At 38.9% G+C, this 21,760-nt stretch overlaps 2 protein-coding genes and 1 non-coding gene across 5 annotated transcripts in view; all 3 read left to right on the forward strand.

The window, feature by feature from the left end:
• The first annotated feature begins 2,595 nt into the window (after positions 1 to 2,595).
• On the forward strand, positions 2,596 to 14,833 carry il13ra1 (interleukin 13 receptor, alpha 1). The gene is made up of 10 exons (XM_055058446.1): positions 2,596 to 2,845; positions 3,423 to 3,568; positions 5,643 to 5,778; positions 5,863 to 5,962; positions 10,085 to 10,275; positions 10,466 to 10,596; positions 11,083 to 11,206; positions 11,506 to 11,593; positions 12,714 to 12,789; positions 12,961 to 14,833. The coding sequence occupies exons 1-10, from the start codon at positions 2,782 to 2,784 to the stop codon at positions 13,054 to 13,056; spliced, it is 1,152 nt and encodes a 383-aa protein (XP_054914421.1). The 5' UTR covers positions 2,596 to 2,781; the 3' UTR covers positions 13,057 to 14,833.
• A 2,176-nt stretch (positions 14,834 to 17,009) lies between these two features.
• trnar-ucu (transfer RNA arginine (anticodon UCU)) lies at positions 17,010 to 17,083 on the forward strand. Its single transcript has one exon. It is a non-coding gene; the product is annotated as a tRNA-Arg (tRNA).
• A 2,181-nt stretch (positions 17,084 to 19,264) lies between these two features.
• The window catches only part of kirrel1a (kirre like nephrin family adhesion molecule 1a), a 48,264-nt gene continuing 45,768 nt past the window's right edge, over positions 19,265 to 21,760 (forward strand). For all 3 annotated transcript variants that reach the window (XM_055058438.1, XM_055058440.1, XM_055058439.1), the window contains exon 1: positions 19,265 to 19,577. In XM_055058438.1, coding sequence (XP_054914413.1) covers positions 19,532 to 19,577 — 46 coding nt within the window. In that variant the 5' untranslated portion in view covers positions 19,265 to 19,531. The remainder of the gene's footprint in view (positions 19,578 to 21,760) is intronic.

Consider the following 21,760-nt stretch of genomic DNA (forward strand, 5'->3'; position numbering starts at 1 on the left):
AGAAATTTAACCGGGGCCTGCCGAAGTGTGCCCGTCGGTTTGGACCCAGCGTTCTGATGCTAAACATTAGCATCCATGCTAAAGAAAGCTGCAATGTCATCAATAGCATGTGGATAGTCACAAGCATGAATTATTGAACATGGGTAATAAGTAAAGGAAACAGCTAATACCTCATTTAAGGTAAAAGGCTAATGCTAATGCTCTGCCTTGAAATTTTAATTCAACTTAATTTAAAATTACCACACTAATCCTGTGTGTAACAATGGTTGGATGAAATCAGTTATAAAATGCCCAAAACACAAGTAGTTCTAAAGGCCAACACCTTCCTCAGATCTCTGCCATAATAAAAACTACAGTGATGCGTATTTGTAGTCCTAACCACTGGCCCTGCTGTGCTCCATTGCTATGGTAATGGATCCTCCAGCTGTGAGTCAGACAGGGGGAGACATAATTCTATCAGTTTGAGGCAGCCATTTTCACTAAAATAGGCATGAGCCAGAAAGGAATCTTAAGGCTTTTATTTTGAAATTTTCATTAAACTTCATTTTAAATGTCCAAAATAATCCAAAGTTTAACAGTGGTTTTGTTTAAAAAGTCACATAATTCCCAAGACAGCATTTACGTGATATAAAAAATATTTTATTTTTATTTAGAAATTTTTATTAAGCTTAATTTAAAATTGCCACACTAATCCTGTGTGTAACAATGGTTACTTAAAATCAGTTATAAAAAGTCCAAACACAATGTAATTCTAAATCCCAGCTCATTTATCCTCAGTAGTAACTGACAGTTCCGCCATGTTGTAGTTCTGACAATTTGCTCAGACCTCCTCTGTAGGCACAGAGTGTTCCGCCATGTTGTAGTTCTAACCTGCAGTCATTGTTGTTGTAAGGAGAAGGTCAACTGTCATGTCAGTGTGACACACAAGGAGAGACTTAATTCTAATTGCTTGTTAGTTTTTCTGAAAGGCCTGAGAGAAATATTCAGCTTTTATTTTGAAATTTTCATTAAGCTTAATGCTAAATTGACATACTAATCCCATGTGTAGCAAAGGTTGGTTAAAATCAGTTATAAAATGCCCAAAACACAAGTAGTTCTACAGGCCAGCTCCTTCCTCAGAGTTCTGCCACAGTAAAAACTACAGTGATGCGTTTGTAGTTCTAATTAGCTGCTCGGCCCTGCTGTGCTTCGTTGCTATGGTAAAATTAATCCTCTGCAACCGTCGTGTGTGAGACAGAAAGATTCTATCTTTGTGAGACACCCAGTCAGTTTTGACTGAAAAAAGCGGTCCAAACAACTGCTTCCCATTCGGAAACCGTGATACATATCGGAAAACCGTTTGAAGCGTATGAGAGCGCTATCTTTCGTCTCCGATAGTCCCGCTATTCATATCTGTACATCACTCACATTAATAACAGCGACGAGATAAAAATGGTGTGCGCTGAGGTCTGACATTTTTCAGAAATACATGGAAGTGAACCTGGCTGAGCGAGAGGAAATTCTGTCGCATCACTTCGCTCTGAAGCCCCTAGACAGAAAACCGTAAGCCCTAGAAGAATTTTGAAAACATTTTACCGGAGCAGGCATGCGTATCTATTTCATGACCGAGTTCATACCGATAGGGCGATATTTGTGGGCGTGACCGCGATTTCAAAATTTATTTGGGTCAGAATCGCAGTGCTTCCCACACTCTAACGAATCGTTGATTACACTCTAGTTTGGGCAGTTTCTAACTGACAAGAATTTTTGATGGTTTTTCGCTTTTACTTTTTTATCGTAACTCCGAATCCCACCAAAAGTAATAGCACCCCTCCCGGCGCCGAGCCGCACGATTTGATACCACTTTTGTGGGTGGGCTCGCAGCGGTACGAGCCGCATTCCGGTTGACGGAAGAAAAAAAAAAAATAAATAAATAAATAAATAAATAAATAAATAAATAAATAAATAAATAAATAAATAAATAAATAAATAAATAAAGAGACACTCTATTGGGTGTAGATTAATAGGTGCCTGCCATGCAATGCAAGGAGGCAGTTACTGACTTGTTTTGCAAGTCAGTAACTGCTCTCCTTATGCATTGCTAGGCAGGCCCCAACAATAGTTTCATTGCAGCTTACATGAAGATTTTGCCCTGGGGTGTTCTGGGGTTCTTATTACTACCTCCAACTCAACATTGACTCAACAAAAGAACTGGCTGTACACGTTAAACGTACCCCTTGGACTCAATGACAGACTGGTTGACCACATTCATGGTCAACCAGTCTGGACCGTCCTCTGAACTGGTCCTTCACTCCCACTGGATAGATACCGAACCCTAGACCAGAATTCTGGCTCTAACAGACCTATTAGTATGCCTTTACAAAGCCCACCAATCATTCACTGATTCCCTGTGTTAATTGCACCAGTTTGAGCTCCTTACCTGTTCAACCAGTCAGACTTAAACCTCTCCATCATTACTTATCAGCTGGATGCATACTGATGTATGCAGACTGCTCGCATTTCTACTCCAAAAAAACAAAAAAAAAAAAAAAAAACGTCGCCGCCCACCTCCAACTTCCAGCCTCCAGAGCTTCTTATGCCTTCCCCCTTAAAAGAAGTTGGAAGAGAAAGCGAACTTGCGCTGCTCTCTCTCGCTCTCTCTTTTTGTTTAACTCTTTATTTAAACGGGCAGCTTGGAAACCGAACGTGAGTCTGTCGTGAGAAATTCAAGGCCTTTATTGACACTGAGCGGCACGAGGAGGGGATAAGAACGAAGACAAGCCGCGTTAAACTATCAACAGGATGTTTCAGAGCTCGGAGTTCGTCGTTTTCATTTGTCTGTTTCTTGGGGCCAAAACCACAACAGGTAAGAGGACTCTTACATACGCCATAATGTGGGGCTAAAGTTTGGTGATGTTATAGTCTTATTCTGTTGAGTCTTTGAACTATTTTCACGGTTTTCTGTTTCCCTAAAGTGACGTCATGTCAGCTCTGGCATTAATTCCCGGATGAACTTGGGGAAATAGGAACTGGATCACAGGCTTATTGTGTTTAAAGGGAACCGACATAAACAACTATCATAAAAAAAGTTTTAGACCTCGTTACATGGTTTTAAAAAGCTGAAGTGGTCACTTTGGAGTAGAATATCTTACTTCCTAAAAAAAAAAAAAAAAAAAAGAGTATGACACAAACATCTGTTGGCTGTGAGGCAGGAATTTTGCTCTTCCTCTGTTATTTTCCCCTCCCATCATTGGCTAAACTTAGCCGTGATATTTACCAGGATGTTTTATCCTGAGTCTGTGAGGGAATGCTTTAGATGTAGCTTCCTGGAAGTTTTTTTTTCTTCTTAAATTTATTAGAAAAAAATAAAATAAAATGATGGGAAGACAATGGGTTCATCTTTGATAACCACATTTGTGTCTGTTGTCTGTTTTCACTTTCAGAGCAGATTTTGCCTCCCCAAAACTTGTCCCTGCATTGGATAAATGAGTTCACCCCAGAGCTGACGTGGGAGCCGCCGCCGCACTCCATGGCAAACTGCTACTATGATGGAAAGATCAAAATGAACCACAAAGAGGCACTAAAATTAGTAAGTCAGCAAAAGTGTTTACAAGAAAACATCTTTTAAAAAATTATGAGTTTCATGCATTAAACTGTACAACCGAACATTAGGGGTTATGATGCTGCAATGTAAACACAAAGCTGTAAACATATTAGCAGAGTGAAAATGCAATTCTTAGATTATGTGAACATCAAAAAACTTTTTTGATTTTCTTTATTTACAATGGCGTTCTATTGTATTTTAATCTTTGGACCTTTATCAATTTCGTCCATTGTCTAAACCAGGGGTGCTCAAGTCCAGTCCTCAAGAGCTACCATCCTGCAACTATCAGATGCATCCCTGTTCCAACACATCTGAATCAAATGAATGGCTCGTTCCAGGCCTGTTCATAGCTGAGCCTGGTCTACTGGAGTAAGGCTGCAACTAAAAGTTGCAGGACGGTAGCTCTCGAGGACTGGACTTGAGCACCCCTGGTCTAAACCCATTAATTCTTTCGGGGTCGTGCAAAATTAAATGTGCTTTATTGGGATTGTATGTGACCGACCCAGTTTATCTGAAAGGAAGCGTGGTTTTGTCTTGACAGCGTTTGCCTTTTTTTCAATACGTTTTATTTCACACACATCTACACACACATATTTTTGTAGATTTGTCTTTAAATCTTTATGCTAGTTTGTCTGCTAGGCTGCTTTAATATGAGAATATGTTTCAGTCATTGGAGTCCTGGCTCTATGCTTTAAGCAGAAGAATACTTTTTCTGTAGTAAACAATTATTTTTAGTAATCAAATATTCTATCAATTATTCTGATGACTAATCAAGCATGACGAACATTTTGATCAAATAAGATCTTGATAAATACTGCCAGAACAGCAGTATTAATATTGGATATCAATACTGGCCAAAGTTTTCTTATTTGTGTATCTCTAACAATTACTTTTCTGTAGCTTAGAAAATTAGCCCGTAACAATGGCTTGTTTTGTTTAAGTCAACTTGGGCTAAAATGACTCAAAAATCAGTTTTTATATTCAATTTAAGATTAAAAATAAAAATGATAAAGCAATAAAAGTGCTTACAAAGACACTATGAAAAAGTTTATACTCCAGTTTCCTTTCCAATAGATTCATTTCTATTGGCTGCAAAATTGCCCAGACTGGAATTACAGAATTAAATTTGCTTAATGGAAGCTCTGTAACTTGAAAAAAAAAAGATGTTTGCACCAAGATAAGGTGGTTGTTGGGTCGCATTAAAATGTGTGTCTCACAAAACTGCAATGGAAGCACTTTTTTTGCATCACACATGTCACTTCAGTTTGTATGCAGCAGCAAAGCGCATGTTTGTATATCTTTGCCTCTTTGGATAAAGGGCGGTTGACTCCATAGCATCGTACAGTTTATCATTTGAAATAGTTGAATCCATTGCTCTTGTGTATGTTGCTATTGCTACAGAAAAACTGACATGACTTGCACGATGTCAGAACAGTGTTTTCGTTGCAGTTCACACAAATTTCAATGTGGCTAACAAGTCCCCTCATCCTTGCGTAAAAACTTTCTAATCAAAGTGAAATTGTCACTTTTCCTTTAAGCAAATTTATTTTCGTAATTCCAATTTACACATTTTTATGGTTGATGGAAACAGAGCGAGTGGGTAAGAGTGTGCAACAGGGTTTTTTGAGTCACCTGAGGAAGAAAAATTTTTGCTGAACCTTCTTCACTAGGTTAGTGACCTCTTCAAATAAGTGAAGATTTGAAGATCTCACATCTTCACTGATGTGAAGAACCAGGAACTTAATGGAACCAACCTTTTCCACTTCATATCTTTGCGACAAGTCGTTTGGATCACCTAATGGACAACTGTAATAAACATACACTCCATTGTGAGATTTTCAAAGCTAATGATGTTACTTTACTTGTTAAATCTGCCTTAAACGTTTCCACATTTTTACCCCTGACCTGTATGGTGTGTTTCCACTGCCCAAACTAGTGGGCTGTGACCAGGCTCTTTGTTTTTGTGGACCACATTTTATCCAACTGGGATTATTCCTTCTGGATTGATGCCTGTTTATGTCTGCGGCTGTATTTAAGGTGATTGTCTCTGTTTTGATAGGAGCCTATCAAAAGCAAGTCTACATCTTTTAGTGATGGCCCGCTGTCCATGGAGGGAGGACTTCTAAGTTACTCTTTGGAAACAGTTTGTCACGGTAACCGAAGTGAGCCAGCAGTTTTGAATATATCTAACCCAGGTAGGACATTTATGCTCAATACAACGCATTACTACAGAGGGTAAATGCATTGGTTTATAACAATTTCTTCAACATGTGTCTCAGATCTGGTGAAGTCGCCGGATTTCTACATAACTACTGCTAAACGAGGCCACTGCTCCTGGTCCCCCGTCAGGACAACTCCAGAGCTGCGTTTCTTCTATCTGTAAGTCTGTGTGTGCAATAAATATTTTTTGATCGAACATTTTGCAAAGTGTAGGCTTGCAACACTTCCTCATTCATACTGAACTGCTTTGGTTGCATCACAGCCAGACTGAGCCTCCCCTCCACAAAAAAGTAAGATGATAAACTTTTGCAGAGGCTAATATGGTAGCTAGCTTTGTTGTTCAGTAAAAACCAGCCCTGCAAAAACCCAAAATCTCCCAAGTATTTTTGGTCTAGTTTCTACTGCAAATGTCTTTGTACATTTGAAAAAAGACCAAACTGACTTACAAGTAACTTTTTATCAGGAAATAGGAACTGATTTTAAGTCTATATAACATTATAACAAGACATTTTTCCCATATTACAAATTAAATAATTTTCTTGTGAACTGGTTAATTTTTATTAATATGAACTAATTATTGACTTAAACTCTTATTTCTTGCTGAAACATTACTTGCAAGTCTTATTATTATTATTATTATTATTATTATTATTATTATTATTATTATTTCTTCAAATGTACTAAAATATTAGTACTAGAATCTTACCAAAAATACTTGGTAAGATTTTGTGTTTTTACATGCGAACACAAGAATATTCTACTAGTAAAGTTGACATAAAAAAAATAAGTATTCTTGTCTAGCTAAAGATTGATTTCAGTGAGTTCATTCTGACAAGGTTTTCAGGGCCTTTAGAAGAGAAGCGGGTTCACAGCATCATACATCCTCCACCATATGCGAATGGAGTTCTGTGCAGGTATGAGGGGGAAGCATTTTTTATCTGTAAAAATTTCTTAACGCCATGAATCCATCATATCAGAATAAAGTAGTTTAAAGTTTACAATTTCTGGTAACTGCATGCAGATTTTGACATCTGAGTGAAAGAAGGAGTATGTCCTTTGTTCAAGGTGAATTTTTATTGTATTTTTTTAATTGAACCCAATTATCCAAACATACTATGCTGTCCCATATCATTTTGGTGGGGGGTACATCCCACATTACAGGCGTGTGCTACCCACCTGGCATCATGCAAATCCACAAAGCAACCCCAAAAAAACTTCTTCAGCTGCCTGTAACGCTGCAGCTGGGAAACGCACACATAAAGGCAAAAAATTATGCAAATGTAACGTCACGGTGAACTGAAAGAGCAGTTCTAAATATCAACCAGGGCTGTAAACTAAAGGCCACAAGCCACACCAATTCAAGAGTTATGTGCTTCACAAAAAAATTCCAGCATGTTTTGTTCAAATAGCATAAGTGATGACTTCCTTTTAATGTGGAAAAAAAAAGCCAATCTTCTGCCTTGATCGGGGGGGGGGATGCCATTTAGAATGGTTCCCCTTTATTGATCTAGACGGAGAAAAACAGGCTCTATCTGTGTTTGCTTTCTCAGAAATATTAATTGTCATTGTTGTTATGTATGTGTATGTTTAAATTTTGATCTTTGAAGAAAACCTGAATGGTTGACTAAACAGCTTTAGACATTTGAAAGCTGGTTCCAATATGATCGAAACATCTAAATTAATAATCAAATGTCTGTAGCATCAAGACCAGAAGAGTCTGTTTGTTCTGAGATACAGTCCACGTCTCTGACTGGTGATGTGTAAACTAATAAAGAGATAAAAATGGAGATTTCTTCGTTAATTGGTAAGTGCTCGCTTTCACATGCTAATATAATTGCCAGATGCAGACAAGCAAACATGTTGGATGATGGATCCGATAATAGGATTCGATTCCCCACACCAAATATAACTTGAGTATTTTTCCTTTTCTCTGAAGATGAGGACATTTAACAGGACCCTCATTTTTAAGACTTTTGTTCCAAATGGTGGTTCTACGACGCGGCTGTAGATGTTGGTCCTTCTATAAGCCGACAGCTGCACCATTATCACCAAGAGCAGTTGAAGGGGGCACAACCTTTTACATTTGCTTGCCAGGCTCCTTTATTCCCTGCCGGTTACATTTAGCAGTGACGACACCTTGCATTTAAATCAGTCCTGAAGGATCAGATGTCCGCTCTCCATGCAAATAAAAAGGCAACCGAAAAGCACAGGCTTCTGTCGAGTGACATCTGGGCACCTAAGTCTAGTGTTGTTTCTGTACTACTGCAAAATCTTCAGGTGGAGAGCTCAGTTATGTGGCCTAATGGAATGCAAGAAGCTTGAATCTCTAAAAATAAACTTTTCAGAAAAAAATAATCCTTCTTCCTAATGTAAAATTATTCTGTTTTTGATGCTGTTTGTGGGACAGTTCAAAATGAAACGCACGTGAAGGGTGATCAGCGGAGTTCATGTGCACAAAAAACCTATAGCAGATAAGCTGACTAGTTAAACCATGTGTACAATGAGAAGCTCATAATACCCTTTAATTGTTGATTATATTTATAAACTCAAAATATAAGAAGCTTTTATCAAAAGCGGAAGTTGCAGCTTACTGGACATTGCTCAAGTTCAGTGACTAAGACTGAGGAAAACACACTGCTTACCCCTAAGTGCTTTTCACGTTCCGGTGTGAGTAATGTTGAGTAAATACACCGTTTACGTTGCCTTTAGCAAGATAAAGTTGACTTCAGCTTGTGTTGAACCTGACCTTTCTGTTGTTCTGCTGGTTTAGCCAGAATAGCTGTTGGTTGTTGCAAACCCTATAGTTGCAGTTCTTTGCCTCAGGGAAGCAGGAATCCAGACGCAATAGCTTCTTAAGAAACCTGCGGCACACCTCTCCTGTCGGAGCAGGACAACTGAGTCAATGTGAATTCCTGTATGATTGATTTGTTCTGTTTAATTAGTGCCAATTGCAGTTGAATTTAAAGGTGTGTTCGTAGAGTCATCTGTTGGCAGGAGTTTTTATGGATTGTTAACTCCAAAACTATTTGTAAGAAATTTGCGAATTTTTAAATATTCCAAAGAAAAGGGAGCTTGAGAAGCTGAAACACTTAGCCATCATGCTACTTAAAGCTCCAATATGTAACATTAATAACAAACGTGACTTTTAATATCTCTTAATACTGTTAGCATGTTGTGATTCCCCACACCATGATTCATGACGCAGATCATCTGTGAAAAGATGAAGTTCCTCCCTGAGCTACTATTCTCTTCTGAACAAACGAAGCGCCCCTGACCAAAAACAACCAATTAGGGGGAGGAGGCAGGTCTTACTGCAGTCAATCAACGTCGTGAACGCCCTGGTAAATGTGTAATGGCGAAGAAACAACTCGCTATTACAGGAAAGCTGTTTATGGATGGCCATGCTAACTAGCATTAGCATTCACGACCTGCTTTGATTGGTTGTTTCACTGGGAGAAAACAGAGGAGCTCAAAAAATTTTTTTGCAAGTTATCAGTCTTATGCTAGACTGTTACAACCTAGTGGCAATTTCAACTAACATATATATATATATATATATAATATATATATATATATATATATATATATATATATATATATATATATATATATATATATATATCCATCCATTCCATCTGCTTGGAGTCTTTCTCATTCCTTCTGAAGAAGTTTTTGCGGTTTGTTGTGTCACTGATTAAAATGTTTTCTGTATAACCCATCCTTCATGTCATATTCTGAGTTTCTTCCAGCCTTCACAGAGGAGTTGTAAATTGCCATCGCAAGACTTTTGTCACTAATTGAGTTAGCCAGATTTAAAGAGGCTAAATGTTTTGGATTGGAGGATGAGACAGTTCTGGCTGCACCATCTCTTTTAGCTCACATGTCCCCTCATTTTCTCACATTACAGTCTCACGCGTGTGTTTCCCTTGGAATTTCTAGTGCAGCACCCATAAGGACATGACAGTACTAGAGCCATGCTAACAAAAAAAAATTAATTACGAGAATAAAGTCATAGTTTTATGAGAATTAAGTCATAAGAGAAGAAATTGATATTGCAAGAATAAAGTATAGTTGTCCTCTTATTATTTCAACTTTATACTATATACTCATATTATTTTGACTTTTTTTGTAGTATTGTGACTTTATTCTAGCACAACTTCATTCTGGGAATGCTATGACTTTATTCTCACATTTGTACAATGTCATTTCATCTTATGTGATTTTTGACATTCTTTGACGCATGAAAGTAATTGTTTATTTCTCACCACCTTTTGTTTCAAGATTGAACGATCAAAACTCTGAAGAACCTTCAACAGAGATACTACAGGAATGCTCATCGTACACTTACACTGATGGTGTGAAGTCTGGCTGTGATTTGAATGCAACGACAGAGATGAGCATTATGATGCTGTTTAATGCAACAGTGAACAACAAAGTTGTTCGGAACACCTTCAATAGGAAGAAATTAAAAGGTTAGTGAAACTGGTTGTTCCATTTTGCTCCCCCTGTTTATTTTGTTTATTATATTCTAATTATGCCAGAATGTGTGATGTAAAAAGTAATAATTCTTTGAAAAACCTGAAAAGCTTTACTATGTTGTTAATCCCTTCCATATGATTTTTTTTGTTTGTTTTGTTGTTGTTGTTGTTTTTGCCTGCAAAGTAAAACCAGCTGCCCCTGAATGGACAGTCAAAAAAAATAAGAGCAATTTCACCATCAGCTGGACTCCTCCAGACATGCTAGGATTAAATTCATGGACATTCACAATAAATTATACCGAATGTGAAAAAGAGGTAAGACATTAAACACATGTTGTACTGAAATTCTATTCAAGAGTCAAAGCAGTAATGGCTTGTTTGTACATACATAGTATCACATTTATTTTTTTCAAATGAAAAAAAATAAATGGGCCAGTTGCTGACTTTAAGTCATTTAGTGTCAGTATGAATCCTGTTAGTTACTCGGTACTGTTCTCATGGTTTCAATGTTCTACATACATACAATTTCCTAAAAAGAAAAAAAAATAGAAAAAAAAACATGTGAAATTCCTTCTGTTGGTTCCCAGAATCTACAATTCTTGGAGATTCTTGGACTAATATCTCAGCTTCTGTTGCACAACGTTCCGTGAAACTGCATCAAACTGTTGTAGTACTATGACTAAATCAAATCTAGCGTATGTTTGGTTGCGAGCTTGACATAATCTTTTTTTAAAGAACGTTGGAACCCCCAGGGACTTTATCCGACACTACAATTGACATTTATTTGTCTGCTTTTAACAGGAACAAAGGTCTGTAAAAGGATCTTCCCACGTGCTGCTGCGGACGCCTTCCTGTCAGTACTGTATGAAGATTCAAGCCAAGAGCAAATATGGGGACTCGCCTCCTTCTGATGAGAAGTGTTTTGGTACAGTTGTATTTCTTTCTTTTTTTTATCATTTTGTTTTTATTATTATTATTTATTATTCTGAAGGGATCTTCCATCATTTATTTCACCTCTACAGCCCAATCTGCAAACTCAAATCATTAGCTCTTATAATGAGCTTGTTTTTAGCTCATTATAACTCACCATAACTCACCTTTTTATCTTTATAGTTTGTGTTTAAACTTTCTCACAAAATCAAATGTACTCAAAGTTTGCCAGTAATCATCAGATATCCCTTCATTATGTTTGCTGACTGATCATCCTGATGCATTTATTTACAGATCCTGATCCGAGTTCTTTCTCTGTGTACATCGTCATCGTTGCCCTGTTAGTTACTCTGGCATCTATCTTCATTGTGTGTTTGCTGAGGTAAGACTTTTTTTTAATTTTTTTTTTATTTCACAGTGCCTCGCAAAACTAATCACACCCCTCAGATTGTTAAAAATGTCACATGTCAACCATAGTATCAATGTACTTCAGTGGGATTTTGTTTTTACTGGCCAACACAAAGTAAAGCATAGATGTGTGTGTTGAGTTTGCAATTGTAGAACATTTTTAATTTTTTTTAACTGTTGTTGTAAGTCTTGGAGATTTTGGCTTATTCTGCTCTACAATATAGTAATTAAATTTAACTTTGTTCAATTCTATTAAAAAATATTTATTCCAAAAGGTAATTAAATGTTGTAACTCATTTCATCCAAATATTCTCAGAGAGTCGTTGTAGATTTATCACTGAACATCCTTGCTTGACATGCTACTGAATCAATTTCCAGGCAGCACCAGCTGCGTTTTCATTACAAATGTGCACAAAACCTTGTCAATATTCTACCAATGTAAACCCCCCCCCCAAAGAAACACAATTTCGCAGTTGTGGTGTTTCCACTAATGCAGTTAAAATCACACGTGAATGAACTTGTTCACGCAGTAATTCATTTAAAAACCTGCTTCGCCATCTTTCTCCTCCTACATCCTGTTGTCTTCTTGCGTAAACTACTAGAGTGGCAATATCCAGTTGTGAATAGTGCGACTCATGTGACGCCAAAAAAGTGTTTCCATTGCAGTTTTATGAAACACATCAATTTTGATACGGCGAAAAAAAGCCAACCCAATTCTAGAGGAAAAATCTTTTATCGACAAATTAGGTTTTTTTCTTTTCTTAAAATTTATTTTCAAAATGTCAGATTGTGTAGTTATATGGTCAATAATATGTTCTGTATGACATCATCACTGCTTAAATCTGTCTGGCTGCATGATTAGGAACGTGGAGATGTTGGAGTAGGGAAATCACGACAAAGCAGGCTGAATTCAAATGCACACCACACTTTTTTCTTTTTTTTACCTATATGATGGTCCATTCCGTAAAATCCCAATGAACTACAACAACTACATTGAATTTGTGAATTTAATGTGGAAAAATTGAAGAAAGAAGAAACTTGGGCATCATGGTTGGCTCTATTCTTCCCTTTGAAACAAAGTTCTTTCTGTACAGGAATAAGAAGCATATCTTCCCCAAAATACCAGTCCCTTCGAACTTCTTCAAAGATGTTCTCGAAAACAACAATGAGGTAAAAAGAAGAAAGGGCAAGTGGGTATTGCACTTGCGTGGAAAGTGTTACTAATTCTTGCGTTATTCTGTGTGTTTGGGACACCGTTACCCCTACCAGCACTATTTCAGGAAGCATTTGGTATATTTGGTCTAACACTTTCTTCTTTCGGGTACCTCTTCCTTCTCTCAGAGTTTTTTTCGCAAGTTGTATGTCCCGACAGAGGAACAAGAGAACTGTACTGTCACGGTGGTGAAAGATGCGCAGACCATCAAACCAGACTGTTGAAACTCCTTCGCTGTCAGCGCACACTTCCTCTGAAGCAAGGAACCCTGATTCTGAGTCCATTTTTATGAGAATTAGCAAAAAAATAATCTCAGGTGACTGTAGATTGAAAGGCCAAACTTTTTGATGTTGATGCAGCAGAAAAAAATCGACTGCTGTTTCTGAACAGATCCACTCAGCTGCTGCTTGTTTTCACGGAAATGCCTGAGATTCTGTCGCTTTGCACTAAACAGTCACTGAACTGTGAGTCAGGACCTTTCCTGGGAGTTCCTACTCAGCCACAGCTGTATGAGATGCAGACTGAAAGAGATTCTCTATTTATCCCCAGCTGATTACTTCTTGAGGTGTTTTGTTATTTTATAACACCTTTGGTTTCCATGTGCAACTGAGTCACACCATGATCATTTGTAGATGGAATTTCTGTTTTTGAAGAGTTCCCAGGCTAGAAGCCAACAATGTGCCACAAATTCTCCTATTATTTCTACCTACTCTGTACTGTCTTTTTTACATGAGGGATGCTGTACTGTATGCCCTCTTTGTGTAAAGATTTTTCCTTTTGAGTTGCACGTATGAAATTAATTTGAGTTAGTACTACCAAAGAGTGTTGGTGCCAGCTTATTGGTAGGTTTATCATGGTTTTGTCATCCAGGCGGTTCCCTTGTTTTTCCCAGCAATGACCTCATCACCTCTGTTCACTTAAAACTTATACGTTCAAGTTACTGCCAAATTACCAAATATTTCAATATTTACATTTTCTTCAACTACTTCTTACCAAAAGTATAACGCAACTGAAATCTTAAAAAAAAGTGTTTATTTAACCTCCAGAACAAAATAATTTAGTTTTTATGGCACTAAATTATTTGGGCAACAGCAGTAGCAGTTCACCCTGCAATCGGTAAGTTGCTGGTTCAATTCCCAGTCTGTCTGCCCTTGTTGTTTGTGTCCCTGGACAGACGCTTCAGTACCTTACCTGATGGTGGCTTGATTGCTATTATCAGAGTGTAAATGAGCTGATGATACAATATTTTATCTCTGTATTGGAAAAATGAAGATGTATAAAATGGATTATTATATTATTAGTTGCCAAGCAAACTTATCTTTTTTTTTTTTTTTTTTACTAGCTTTAAGTCTTCCAAAGACCAACCCTCTTCTGCCTCCCCTAATGTCTGAAACTGTTACTTTCCTTGTTTTCCAGTTTGGAGACATTTTCTGTGTATTTTTGATGACATACTGTGTGTGTTTGGTCAGTGGAGCTGTTTGTAAATGCCTTAAAACTCAGTTTGGTTTCTTTTACAACTGGAATATGTATATTTACACATACACACACACAGAAAAAAAAACTGGGTGTATTTGTTTTAAAGTAAAGCCTTATATGTATTTTTATATCTTTTCTATGATCAAGCTGATCTCAACAGAGGAATGATTGTATTTGTTTTATGGAGTGCTTTGAAGAAACGCGGCTCTCATTAGTTACATTGTGAATATGCATTGGTAACAGAAACAACCTTCCTTATCCACCCTCTATCCCCACCCACCCTCAACAATGTAGTCACAGCAAGAAAGCTCTAGTTTACGGTTATGTTTTTGTTTTTGTCTCCTGTCTAGGTTATTTCTTTTTAGCTATGCTAATTAAGTAGCCGCTAGCTGTATCAGACCATGTTCCACACCAATTTAAAAGTATGTTTCCACAACTTTGCAAGAATGTGATTTTTTTATTTTATTTTTTTTTTATTTTAAAATTTTAAAAATGCAAAATAAATGTCCTTTGTCTGAAGCTGCATTTAGTTTGGTTAATTTCTGGTGTCTCATTTTAAAAATAATTTTTACTGGTAACTCTTTTGCTGATTTTTTTATTTTTTTTTTTTAAAGAAGTATTGTTCACTCTTGAATAGACAGTTACAAACATGAAGAAAGCATACACACATGTTAGTGTCCCTTTGTTAATCAGGAGCATTAAAATGGCTTGAAACAAAATGGAAAAGTACAGAAAATTATCTAATGAAAATTAGACATAGTTTCTGAATTGTTTCTGGGTTTTTTTTTAATGAACAGGTCTGGAGAAATATGATTTTTATTGTTACTATCATTATGATAATCTTTTTTTCTTTTTTTTTTTTTTGTCAATTTCAAGTTATTTCAGTGGCCATCATAGGCTTCTGGTTATCTACTGAAGTTTACCAATAATGTTGTTTATGTGTGTAAATGTTGGCAGAGACTAAACATGTCAGCTAATCATCAGAACTTTGAGGTTCACAGTTGGAGGTTTTCCTCACCAGCCAGTCATCATCTTCTGCTTTAGCTGAAAATTATAAAGAAACAAAAAAAAAGAAACGTTCCAACTATTAAATTCCACTGAAACTATTTAGCAATTTCACTTCTGCAAGTTGTGCCATAAGCACATTAACTCTTTGGTCTGAAGGGAACTATGTGAAGGTGGATCAGGTCTTCAGTATTTGAGTGTTGGTCTCAGCCGAACGTAAAACCGACCCAGGAGCCATTTCTGTTCTTCTCAAGAAAAAGTTTTACAAAACAAAAGCAGATCATGTCAGAAACTCCTGAATGTCTTAAAATAAAGGAAGTATACAAAATGTCAGCATTTTCTGATGTTCAAGGGACTTTCCAGAAGGAAAAGAACAAGATTTCTGTGAGAAATGACATGACTAAAAGTAGCATTTTTACAAAGAAGGACAACCTGTTTTGGAATTGTTCCTTATTTTGTCAGAACGTTGAATTAGACTACTGCAAAGTTAAAAGGAGAGCAAAACTACATTTTGACTTGGGGAAAATATCAGAAGCTAACTTGTATCTTGAATTAGTTGTGAGAAACTTTCTATGACTGCTTCATCGGTGCTCAGTCTGCACAACAGAAGAGCTTTGAGCTGGTGATGTTTAAGTGTAGCAGTCTTTGATCATCTGTGGTTTGACTGTAATGTGTTTTAGAATGACAGAAGCACATTTTTAGAAAAGCAAGGTCAAAGCCAAGGCCAAGACCTAAAGCTGCTCAAATTTTAACTGTAGCAGTCTTGGACTCAGCTTAAATGTTCTAATCTAGTCTTTCAAAAGAACTAAGCTTCAATTTGGGTTGAATTGGTGTTGTAGGCGTTTCCCAACTATGATGCTGTCATCCTCATGTATCAGTGTTGATACAGTGTAATAGTTGGTAGTTTGCACTACAAATTTGTTTCTTAATAAACGGGAGTGAAACCCTTTTACTAAGTTTCATGTTGTATTAGCATCTCATTAAAAGCCCAAAATTATCAGCCACAATCTGCACTGCAAGGACTTTATAACTCTGCTGTACATCCAGTCCAGATAAAGATCAGCAACTGTACTTTTCTGCCAGGATCAGAAATAATATGGGAGGTAAGGAAGGTGGTTCTGATGCAATGCTGGAGCAATCAGCGCCTCCTTTCTGTGACAAGTCAGAAATAAAATGCACCTAAAAAAATGTACTTGTTTGCAAAATATTTGGCCTCTTTATAACTCCTCTGAAGAAAATTTCTCACCAGTTATTGCTGTGTTTCATAGAGTTACCGTTTACATGATTCTCCCAGGGTTTTTTTTTTTACCTGGAAACCTGTATTGTATTTATCCCTCAGATAAATATTGTACAATCCAACGAAATCCCCATTGTGGCAGTGTGAGGTTTCCAAAAATACTTTGAATTCAGGCACTTAGATACAAAGCTTCCTTTTAAGAGACGTTCGAAACAAAAGTTTTGCTTATGTTAAATAGATTTAGAATTTTACTTTCTTGACTCAAACGCCTAACTTTCTGTTTCACATTGACACATTGACTCGCTTGATTACTGACAAGTAGGGCTGCAGCTCCCTCTGGTGGCCAATCTTAGCAGTGCAAATATGTCGGCTAAAAATGGTCCTGATGCTGAGGGGATGCAGAGTTCGGCGAGGATGCTATGAATCTAACTCGTGTTGAATGCGTGATCGGCTGGCGCAGTCTCTGTGGCGCAATGGAATAGCGCGCTGGACTTCTAATCCAGAGGCTCCGGGTTCGAGTCCCGGCAGAGATGGGTCACTCTGTATGCCAACATGGCAGGTCTGCGATTGTTTTTCAATCACATCTATTCTCTGACAAAAATGACATCTTGTAATGATGCTTTTCATGGTATTTGATCTCCAGCGGAAGCAACACACATAATGACTGGGTATAAGTACACTCGCGAAACTCATTTTTTTTTCTGCAAGGAACTGGTTCAGTCTATTTCTTCTCGTTGTCTCTGGAAAAAAAAAGTGTGTATGTCATTCACACATATACACACAGTCTTTCTTATAATATGTATGGAATTTATGTCTGTCTTCCTGTCTGCTGATTTTAAGATGGCATCATTTTGTGATCTACTAAAAAGAAGAAAAAAACCCACAACATCCTGCTGTAAGAAATTACATTTTCCCAATAAAATGTAGTCATGTCACAAGAAATATGTTTTAATTAATTTTATGTTTTTACTCCATCCCTTGAAGGCTTGAAAGGTGGATGGATATAGTAGTTCCCTTTAACTGAAGGGCTCACGTTTTAAAACAGGTTTACTCCCGGCGCATCTCTTGTCAGATCTCTTTATGTGACAGTGGGTTTCCGCAGCCTGTGGATCCGGCCGTTCCTGGAGCAGATCTGACATTTCTTCGGATGGCAGCAGCGACGCTAGAGGGCGCTCCTGCACCAGTGCCCGAGAGAAAGAGAGAGCGCCTCATCGCGGAGACCCGCTGAGCCGTGACAGCTCCTCTTTCAGGGGACTCCATCAGGACAGCCTACATTATATGACAGGAATGAGGACAAGGCCTGTCCGTCATGTGCTCGCGCCGTTTCATCACATTGACGTCACCGTGCTAAATAGTCAACGTCAGTTTGAATGAGAGAGGTGCATTTCTTTTGTTTCTACGCCTGCTATACCGGCGTTGAACTCTCACTTCAGTTCACCTACAACAGAGCATTTCTACGTATTTTAATCCGGTTAATCTTAATCCATGATGATGTCATGGTCAAAGGTTACACTGGACACTGAACAGTGTGATGTCAAAGCACACAGATAGTTTATGAACGCATCTATTACTTATTAGTGAACATTTTTTTTAAGTGTACCCACTTTATTTTAAGGACTCCAGGGGGGGAAAGCTAGTGTGTGTACGCGCGCGCGTGTGTGTGGAAGGAAAAGGAATGCGCCGCTAAAGAGAATATGACGTCAAGTCAGAAAAAAACGAATACGACACACGAAGCAGAACGTGGTCATGTCATTCAGTGAACTTTTATTTCACTCATCTTAATAAATAAAAAAAATGAATACATAAAATACAAATAAAAATGAAAACATTTCAATAGCCTATTTATATTTATTTTTGATTGACGAGGGAAAAATAGCAGGCTGTTGAATTTAAATAATCCCACAAAAAAGGTCTGATAATTTAATTTACATTTGAAAAAAAAATCAACATCAACTTTATTTTTTTATTATACTTTTTTATTTATATTTTTGTATTAAATGTGTACTTGTTGGCTACACAGTTGGTAGCACTGTTTCCTTGCAGCAAAAAGGTCCTGGGTTTGATTAAACCCAGGGGTCTTTCTGGAGTTTGCATGTTCTCCTCTGGTTTCTTCCCAGAGTCCAAAAACATGACTGTCAGGTTAATTGTGTGTGTGTGTGTGTGTGTGTGTGTGTGTGTGTGTGTGTGTGTGTGTGTGTGTGTGTGTGTGTGTGTGTGTGTGTGTGTGTGTGTGTGCATGGTTGTTGGTCCCTGTCTGTCGCCCGGAACGCAGCTGGAGATAGACACCAGCACCCCTACTGACCCCATTAGGGATATTTGTACTCCTTTTTTTTAACCACAGCTTTTCCGTCCACTAAACATTCCATGAATATACAAGAAAAGATAACACTTTGAAAGGCTGGTTTCTTTTTGTGACAGTCTCGCTAACATTGCATCAGACATTCTTCCTTCAGGTAGAATCAACATTTTCGGAACAACTGTTTTTTTTTTTTTTTTGTTATGCTTTGATTCCTGATTTACGCCAGGAATCATAGGTGTAAATCCCAGAGGGGTCAGGGGAGTCCGCGCGTCCCTTTTTATGTATTATTGTTTTATTCTTTGCCTTTTATTCTGTCGAAAAAATCACCTAAAAGCAACCACTTTCATTTGAGTTTTATTGTGAAACTCAGGAACGGAAGTTTGAGAAGAGGAGTCATTGGCGCTCGCTTGTCGCGTGGAGCGAAGTAGAAAACGGACTGTCGCTAGAGAGCAGAGGAGAGAGGTGAAAAGAAACCAGGAAAGAAAGAGGAGCGAAACAGGGGCGAACAATGGTGTAAACGCAAACCGGTCCGAGTCGAGTCTGGAGGGGACAGCCGCGGAGGAGCGTCGCTGGAGGCTCTAGTTGGCTCCGGAGTCACTGTTAGAAGTCCGAAAACTCCCGCTTTTTGATGCTGTCCTCACGGAGGTCTGAGCCAATAACGGACTTATTGGTCGGCTGAACCATGCAGAGGCTGCTGCTCCTGAGTTTGGCGTTCAGTCTCCACACGGGTAAGACAGTATTTACATTGACTCTGTGGTCATGGTGATAACAGGATGTTCCAGTTTAATAATTCACTGTCACATTCTGAAGCCTCGACTGACCTGTCCGTCCTGGGTGGGGGGAGGGGGGAGGGATGAGGAGGTGTTGGGGGCGTGATGTGTGATATTTCATAGTATTCCATGTAGGCGTCGCAGCGATGGATCACCTTAGGCGCGTGACTGCGCGCGCTCGCGCGGGCCAGTCCGAGCAAGGATGTTGAACTTTATTCTTTTTTTTTTTTTTCAAACAAATGTCTCGCGGGGTGTCTGAGATTGCGGTCGACGTGGCTGCGTGCTTGCGTTCGTGTGCACTAAACGGAACTTCTATGTCGGCGCGCGGCACCGGCCTGAATGACCTTTGTGCACGTGAGCGAAGACGTCCGGGTGCCGTTTTCCCAAACGGGCAAAGGGTATGGTGAGGCGGTGAGAACGTGACGGGAATGACAGTGATTGACCAGAGAGAAAGGCCCCTGCTAAGCAATCTGCCCCCTCCCACATCACACACCCCCACCCTCCCTCCTCCCATGGGCTCCTACCTGTGGGCCTTCATTTCACTCTGTGCACAAAGGGGCTGCCTGTGTGCACCAGTGCATCTGCCTCGCTTGCCCTCCCCTACCCTTCCTCTTGTACCTTCTGCACACAATGGGGCGCCAGGTAGGCTATTTATTGGCTTATGACAATCACAGCTGGAGCCCAGTTGCTAGGAGACAGGAGGCTGAGAGTAGAGTAGAGGATGCTAGTCATTTCCCCTTAGCTACCTGTTTGATTGAGCCACATCTGCATATTTTTTGCCTTTTTATTATTTTTTTAATTCTACCTCATTGTGTGCACCTCAGGCAGCCAGGAGCGTGCACGCCAACCGCCATCATAGGTAGAGTGGAGGGAGTGGTTCAGGGAAGGCAAGGTATAGAAAGAGATGATGTCACCGTGTCTGCCAGGCTCTATCTGTTTGTCTCTGCTCGGCACCCAGACCTCGGCCACCGTAGTTCTGGATAAAGACTCATATGAGAAGCAGCTTTGAGGAATGGAGTCGGTTTTGATCAACAAAATAAGATTGTCCATGGCGTTACGCGTGATACTCTGGCAGCCGCTCCCTCACTTTGTCTGCCAATGGCTCAGCCTCCATACATGTGAATCCTTTTGTCTCTGTCTCAATGCGATGCCATGACTCCATAATCTGGTTATTACTCCTGTTACACAGAGAGGTATTTACCCATGCTGGTTTTCCTCCAGACCAGATTATCGGCAGGCTGATTTTGTTCCGTCTGTGAAGTCCCACACACATGTCCCTGTGTTTTTAGATCAGGAGCATCTTTTCCTCCAAGTGTTCATCTTCATTAGACCAGTAAAACACTATAATTTGCACGTACGTAATTGTCCCCCAATGATTGGGTGGTTATTTGCAGAGGTGCTAATTAAAGCTTCAGAATGCTTTGTTTTAAGCCAGTAGCAGAGCTGCAGCCATGCCTACTTCCATCGTGTCTCTGTTCCAGGAGAAACTGACTGGGTATCCCATCCTTACACCCAGAAGCCACCCTTGGTGGTAACTCTCAAGCAAGTGCCACCATTAACACAGCTGTTAAATGTTACTGCATAATCAATCTTTGCAAACTCTCTGCCTTAACTTACTGATGAGCCTCAAGGCTCCAGAGCTGGCCACTGGGCAGCGGTGCACCTGAAGTGCTGACTCGGACCTGTATGAAGGTCTGCTTCATACAGGTGAGCCATTTGGCACCCCGTGTGTTCTAAACCAGACCTCAGAATGATCTGCTGCTGACAATACTGCGTTACTCCAGTTGGTTGATCAGATTTAATGGTTTTATTGCGCAATGTTAATGAGTCCAACAGGGGCAGTGATAGCTCTAATGAAAAAGAAAATTACAGAAACCTCATAAACAATCTAGTGCATTGTGACACATCAGTTTGGAATCAGCTGATTTGACATTTGCATTTAGCTCTAATTGAACTTTTTTTTTCTTCTTGATTTATATTAGAAATTGTCCCTCAGCAGTGATCAGATGGTAGGAAATTGAAAAATTGGAATATTTCTTGAGGGAACATTGCCGTGCCAAGACCTACCAGGGACTGGTATCACTCTTCTGTGTTTAAGCTGGTATTGAATGGTGAATAAAAGCTAGCAAATTTCAGTATGT

This window comes from Poeciliopsis prolifica, unplaced genomic scaffold (genome assembly GCF_027474105.1).
Source record: "Poeciliopsis prolifica strain line A6 unplaced genomic scaffold, Auburn_PproV2 SCAFFOLD051, whole genome shotgun sequence".
In the NCBI taxonomy this organism is placed as follows: Eukaryota; Metazoa; Chordata; class Actinopteri; order Cyprinodontiformes; family Poeciliidae; genus Poeciliopsis; species Poeciliopsis prolifica.